Consider the following 7,049-nt stretch of genomic DNA (forward strand, 5'->3'; position numbering starts at 1 on the left):
ATAAAAAAAAAAACTCAGGAGAGAGCAACAGGGTGGCTGGGAGATACTTCCCTTCTGTACCTTCTGAGTTTTGGACTATGCGAATGTATCATCCATTCAAAATGTGAACAAAAGATTAATTTTCCCCTTCCTATCTGTGCCCACACCCCCAGCAAGAAAAATGGGCTTAAGAATCACATAGATCTGGGTGTTCAAATCCCAGCTCTGCCTAAGTGATCTTAGGCAAGCACTTAACCTTGAATACTCCGTTTTCATCTACACAATAGAGGTAATCATAGTAACTGTCTCCTATGCTGGTTGCAAGGATTAAATGGGATTGCTAGAATGGTACCTGGTGAAGCACTCCATAAAGGTTCAAACAGTGGTAGCAATAAAAGTCATAACAAAGCCATATTATCTGATCTCTCTGGGCCTCTCTTAGCCAGCTGTAAATTCGATCTCTTTCCCTGTCCCTTCCAACTTGACTGAGTTCTTTTAAAAACCAGACCACGGGCTTGGAAAGGCCTTGCTCTTTACTGAGTTGTATATTGAGCCTAGCCTGACCCTTTTAAGGGGAAGTGTGGAATGGCCCGAGGTCTCCAGATCGAAACTTCTCACTCTTCACCATCAGACCTCGAGCCACAGTAAAGCAGTTATCGAGTAGCAGTTAGAGCGGTCCATACAGGAGCAGGCACTGCTGAATGCACAAGCGACACGGGTGAGGTTTTGCAGAGGGAGGGATGTGGAAGGAAGATGACCCCAGGTGGCCAGGAGCAGGTGAGGACCAGTGACAGCCCTAACTTCTGTGCCCTTTCTTGCAGTTGAAGGAGTTGCTTAAACAAATCCGGCTAGAGAGAGATGAATATGCTCAACATATAAAAGAAGAGAGGGCCCGGTGGCAGCAGAGGATGAGGAAAATGTCACAGGAGGTGAGATCTGACCCTTCAGCCCCCCACCTTAGATAAGTCACTGGATGTTTCTGGGCATCTGTAAAATAAGAATAGTACAGCCAGAGGTGGTCCTGGGTCTGGGCTTTGTGGAGGTGGGGGCAGAGAGGGAGACAGCAGCCTGTCCAGCCTCTAGCCCCTCTCTCCAGGGCCCTTTCCCCTGTGCCTTGGGCAGGTTCGCACATTAAAGAAGGAGAAGAAGCATGAAACGCATCAGGTAGAGAAGCTGGAGAGGAGCTTGTCAAACTCAAAAACCAGATGGGTAAGATGGGGCTGGCGTGACCTGGGAGCAGGACTGGCATCAGAGGACTGTGGGGGTGGCTTAGAATGCCCCAGGGAGGTGGGTGGATGGAAGGGCTTTGAGGCACAGGGAAAGAGGTCTGTGCCAGGAGATGGCAAGTCTTGTCATCTCCATGAGCCTCAGTGTCCCCATCAGCAAAGAGGGCCTGTTGTCAGCCACCCACAGTGCTCTCTATCTGGAAGTGGCTTGGAAGATTGGCTACCATCCAGGTGCGAGGAATCAGTAGCAGTGAGGCCAAGTTCGGGGAGCCTGAGAGGAGCTGTGCACCAAGAGGAGGGTTTTTGCTTGTTTGTTTGAGAATCCAGAGGCCCTTATTGTCTGCTTCCTTTCTCAGCTGAACCCCTGACCCTGGAGCCTCCAGCAGTGCCCTCTGAGGTGGAGCTGCAGCACCTGAGGAAGGAGGTTGAGAGAGTGGCAGCAGAACTCCAAGCCCAGGTGGACAACAATAAGGGCATGAGTGTCCTGATATCGGGGCAAAAGGAGAGGCTTCAGGAGCAGGACGCGAGGCTTCGGGAGCAGGGGGAGAGGCTTTGGGAGCAGGAAGCGAGGCTTCAGCAGCTGGCCGAGCCACAGAGTAGCTTCAAGGAGCTGGTGCGTTGCCCCACCTAGACAGCCTGCCCTCCTCCCTAGCCCTCCAGGCCTTCATTTCCCCACCTGTAAAATGGGGCAGTGTAGCCCTCACGTGAAATGTTACTTCTAAAGGCACCTGTGAGCCAGAGCCATGCTCTGGTGACTGTGGGAGAGAGGGGATGATTTTTCTAACCTGCCTCCACCCTTCCCAGTGCCATGGGAGGCAGACACCAAGTTCTGGGGTCTCCAGCTGCAGTGAGTGGCTGCCGATTGCTTCTCTCTGTCCAGAACAATAAGAACAAGAGCTCTCTGCAGTTGGAGCAGCAAGTAGAGGAGCTGCAGGAGAAGCTTGGCAAGGTGAAGGAGACAGTAACCTCTGCCCCATCCAAGAAGGGCTGGGAGGAGGGCACCAGCATGTTGGGAGGGGAGGTGCCAGGCCAGAGGCAGCTCTAGCCTGTGGGCAGGTGACCCCAGCACCCTCCAGGGCAGTCCTGTGACTATTTCTTGCTTCCTGCCTTCTGAATTTTAGAGGTGGGTAGCCCTGGGCTCCTCCCAGGTCTGGACATCATCATCCCAGCTAGCGGCATGGAGTCCCCAGTCATAGGGGAAGAGACAGTGGTATAAGAGGCTCCTTATGCCAGGCACGGTGGCTCACACCTATAATCCCAATACTTTGGGAGGCTAAGGCAGGAGAATCACTTGAGGTCAGCAGTTTGAGATCAGCCTGGCCAACATGGTTAAAACCTCATCTCCACTAAAATTACCAAAAAAAAAAAATTAGCCGGGCATGATGGCACATGCCTGTAATCCCACCTACTCAGGAGGCTGAGGCATGAGAATCGCTTGAGCCCAGGAGGTGGAGGTTGCAGTGAGCTGAGATTGCACCACTGCACTCCAGCCTGGCCCACAGAGTGACACTCTGTCTCCAAACAAAACAAAAAGGCTTCTTAGATTAAAACTGGATTCCAGCCTCGGTTCCACTGGTCACCAATCAAGTACTTTGCATCTCTAAGTCTCTGTTCATTTGACTTCAAAAGGAAGTTAACATTTTCCTTACAGAGGTGCTGAGGATTAATTGAGATAACACTTGGAAAGCATTAGGCATGTAGCACGCTTAGCAGATGGTGGTTGGCTTCCAGTCCTTTTCCACCAGTCTGTGGCCTACAGTTTAAATGGTGAGAAGAGGGTATGAGATTTGAGGCTGGGGAAGGAGGCATGGGGTTCTAGGAAAAGGAGGCAGTCACTTAGGCCTGGAGCAAGAGGCCAGGGGCCTGGGCAGGCGACAGAGCCCCACAATGCCCTCGCTACTCTATTAATGGGCCCAGAATCTGGAAGCCAGCAACCATGTGCCCTCATGCCCAGGGTCTTCCTGCAGGTGGAGCTGAAGAGCCAAGAGGCTCAGAGTCTGCAGCAGCAGCCAGACTATTACCTGGGTCACCTGCAGCAGTACGTGGGCACCTATCAGGAGCAGGTGGCCTCCTGTCAGCAGCAGACATCTGAGACGGAGGCGCTGCACAGCCAGTTACTGCAGCAGACCCAGCTAATGAACCAGCTGCAGCAGCAGGAAGCTTGCGGCAAAGCGGTAGCTAACCTGGCCCGCCAAAAGTTGCAGGAGACCCAGGGGAGGGGGCTGCTGAGGCCGGGGCCCTAAGGGGGACAACCTGACAAACTCTGTGCCTTCTCACCCTTTCCTGGCCCCTTAGGAGTGCCTGGAAACTGCCAGCCAGCAGAACCAGCCCCTACAGGCCCAGTTGAGCCTCATGGCTCTCCCTGGGGAAGGTACAGGAGACTGCCCAGAGGAAGAGGAGAGAGCCCCAGGAGGAAGCGGGGACTGTTAGCAGCATAGGATTGAGGAGTTGGAAGAGACCTTTAGAACAGCTGGTCCTTATGCCAACCGGGTGCCCGCACTAAGTTCGGCATCAATATGGTGACCTCCTGGGAGTGGGGGGCCACCAAGTTGCCTAAGGATGGCTGAACTGGCTCAGGTCAGAAAGGGAGTGGGTCAGAACTCCTGCACTGACCGGTAGTGGGACTATGCCTGATCCTGGTTCTTAAAAGTAAAAATAAAGAACAGCAGCTCATTGCTGTCTGGGTAGTGGCTGGCTCAGGGTTACACAGTGAGGGTGGAGGCAAAAGTGGGCCCATAGTACCTCCCTTGTTGGGTTGTCTGAGGACCCTTCTGGCCACCCCCCACAGGAGATGAAAGAGGACATCTGGACAGTGAGGATGAGGAGGCACTTCAGCCAATGCTGAGCAACCCGGAGGACCTAGAGAGCTGGGAGGCCACGGTGAGCCTCACTCCCCCTGCACCCATTTTGCCACCTTCCTCTGTGGTCCCTCCAAGACCCCTTTATGCTCTTGGTTTCTCTGCCTTCTGATTTGTCTGGACCCTCACCCCTTCCGGGAGCCAGTGGTCAGACACCATTTCACCTGTGACCAACAGGTGCACTCTCTGAGGCCCCAAGGGAAGGGGCTGCGCTCCACCTCTCTGCCATTTGTTCTGTGTATGCCCCTACAAGAATGCTCACCTCTTGCTCTCAGGTTGCATTTTTCAACTCCACTGGGGCCAATGCCCAGGAGGAGCAGGAACGGTTACGAGAGCAGGTGAAAGAGCAGAGGGTGTGCTGCCAGCGCCTGGCTCACCTGGTGGCTTCGGCCCAGAAGGAGCCAGAGGCAGCGGTCCCAGCCCCAGTGACTGGGGGCGAGTCTGTGAGTGGGAAGACCCACCGGGCCGTGCAGGAGGTCATGGAGAAGCTGGAGGTGAGTCCTGGCATGGGCCAAGAAGGGCAGGGGTGGGGCAGGTCGCTGCCGAGATGTGACCCCATTATTTTGGCTCCAGAGCGGCCTTATGGACCTCCTGGAGGAGAAGGCGGACCTGAGGGAGCGAGTGGAGAAGCTAGAACTTCGATTCCTCCAGTACTGGAAAGACAGAAGCCATCAGTGAGCGGGAGGCCAGGGCACGGCAGGGAGAGCTGCAGGGCCATCGGAGGGGCCTCAGCGTCTGCGCCCTGTCCTCCCACAGGAATGTTCATCACCCTAGAACACAGCCAGGGGGCAGTGCCCAAGATGCGGCAACAGGAGGAGGACATCATCAGGCTGGTCCAGGACAAGGAGATGAAGGTAGGGTGTACAGCATCTCTGCAGGGGTGGGGGTGGGCGCGACTGTGGGCGCCAGTAGGTGCGTAACAGCTGAGCACCCCTCCCTCCAGGTGAAGCTGCTGGAGCTGCCGGAGACGATGTTGTGGCTTGTGATGACTACAACGAGGGACACGGCAAATTCCCGGCCACTGCCCTGAACCCCGCTGATGAGCCCGGTCCAGGCGCCCCAGCCCCCCAGGAGCTTGCGGGTGCTGACAAGCATGGTGGTGAGTAGAGTCCTCAGGCATGGTGGGCAGGCAGGGGCAGGGGAGGCTCGCACTGCGCTCAGATCCCCACCTCCGTCTCTCCAAAGATCTTTGTGAGGTGAGCCTCACTGACAGTGTGGAGCACCCAGGCTTGGGCAGCAACTCCTGTATGCTGTTCTTTTTCTGGGCTTGACTGCTGAGAAGAAGGAGATAAACATCACCATAGTCAAAGAGCTGCTCAAGAAATTTTAAAAGAGGAAACAAAGTTATGGGGTTAATCTCCTACCCAATTCATTTACTTCAATGTTAGAGCCACTCATGATTATTTGTGTTTGCAATTTATAGTTTATTTGTAAAAAATTAAAGGAGAGTGGGTCTCTGTGGCTTTCACTGATGTTCACTCTGGCATCCTTTAGCATTTTTCTTTTTTAGTTTCATAATTGTAGGTCATTAGCATGCATATCAAGTTTTCCCTTATGTGGTGGGAGTTCAAATACACAAAGACCCACTATTTGCACAAAATTATTGTTGCTAGTTTGGAATAGGCTGCCATGCTTTTTTAATGTTATTGCAGCATGTGTATTCATCACAGAATTCAGATAAAATTTGCTTATGTTCCGCTATTGTTTCATCTAATCTTAATCACAGTGAGCTCTTCATTAGCTCAATATGTGGTTTGCCCCCAAGTGTGCACTGTTTATTACTTTGTAATATGCCACTATGAGTACGGACATTTAGAGTTGTTTAAAGGCCGAGAACTGGAAATGCCTTTCCCCTATTTTCTGTGTATTGGTGATGGGAGTAGTAACATTTTGGGGGAGCTTTTAAAATCTCACAGAAGAGGAAAGTGGCCTGCTCTGGCAGGTATGTGCAGGATAGAGTGTGTTTCATTTGTTCCGGTGCCAAGAATTAGCGCTGTACTATGGTAGTTCCCTTCGGATTTGTATGTGCTCTGGGCTCATGAAGATATTGCATCATGAGCTGCAGCAGTTGTACTCTTTCTCGATGACCTAAAAAGTGATTTTTCCGAGGAACGACAGGCTCCCACCATTGACTGTAGATGTGGAAAATCTTTCCTAGCTTAGAGCATTTGTATCTATAATACATTTTAAAGTCAGAGTTGATGTTACCTGTTTTAATCACATGAGCACATGTCCCAGTACACAAAAGAGTGCTGATTGGCATTCTTCTTAATGTATTTAGTAAAGATCATAAGAAATCCTTTAAGAGTTTAAATGTCCCTGGAACAGGCATACAGGCTCTAGTCAAGAATGAATTAGAGTGAAGGAAAGCTGTGTGACACCTGGCATTCCTCTCTGTTCATGGAGCTTCTTTGAGGCTTGAAGATTGATTTTTACCATCTAGACCTCTCTGGCTAATACCTATTCTTCAACCACCTTGGTTACTCTGACATAGGAATTTACTTCTTTTCCTTGAATGGAAAATACTTTAAAAAATAATAAAATTATTATAAACTAATATATGTGAGAGTGCTTAGTTGAAACAAAAAGGAGTTTTACTAGACAGTATTATACTATATTTGAAAATCAAGGAGAAGTTTATGCAATTTAAAATGTTTACAAACTGCAGTGCAATCTACTGTTTGTGAATGCCAATGTATTATCAGGAAACGTGTCTATACAGTCACAGAGTTACATTTCCTCACAAACTTGTTTACTAAGAGTGAAATATGTTTTTGCACCTCTCAGTTTCACTTAGGGACATATTTTGTGCAATATTTATGTGATTGTGCCTATGCATGATGAATGAATGATTTCAGTCATACATTGCCTAAATCATAACTTGATGATGCTTGGGAAAGACTCAACAGTTCAAACTTCATGAAGTTCTAATGTCTGTGTTCCAAAACACATCACATTATTAGGATGTAGGGAGATGTGTATGTGC

At 50.6% G+C, this 7,049-nt stretch overlaps 2 protein-coding genes across 2 annotated transcripts; both read left to right on the forward strand.

Annotated features, from left to right (window-relative positions):
- Positions 1 to 610: 610 nt before the first annotated feature.
- Positions 611 to 3,448, forward strand: LOC131380661 (putative golgin subfamily A member 8F/8G; the record flags this gene model as incomplete). Its single annotated transcript, XM_058435158.1, is given in 7 exon segments — positions 611 to 697; positions 801 to 908; positions 1,102 to 1,188; positions 1,316 to 1,436; positions 1,562 to 1,818; positions 2,086 to 2,166; positions 3,173 to 3,448. Coding segments are annotated over 7 exon segments (1,017 nt in total), but the record flags the coding sequence as incomplete, so codon positions are not given.
- A 55-nt stretch (positions 3,449 to 3,503) lies between these two features.
- Positions 3,504 to 5,162, forward strand: LOC116464717 (golgin subfamily A member 8B-like; the record flags this gene model as incomplete). Its single annotated transcript, XM_058435157.1, has 6 exons — positions 3,504 to 3,576; positions 3,994 to 4,085; positions 4,339 to 4,557; positions 4,637 to 4,737; positions 4,820 to 4,917; positions 5,007 to 5,162. Coding segments are annotated over exons 1-6 (685 nt in total), but the record flags the coding sequence as incomplete, so codon positions are not given.
- Between the last annotated feature and the right edge of the window lie 1,887 nt (positions 5,163 to 7,049).

The sequence above is a fragment of the Hylobates moloch genome, unplaced genomic scaffold (assembly GCF_009828535.3).
Source record: "Hylobates moloch isolate HMO894 unplaced genomic scaffold, HMol_V3 SCAFFOLD_1399, whole genome shotgun sequence".
Taxonomy (NCBI): Eukaryota; Metazoa; Chordata; class Mammalia; order Primates; family Hylobatidae; genus Hylobates; species Hylobates moloch.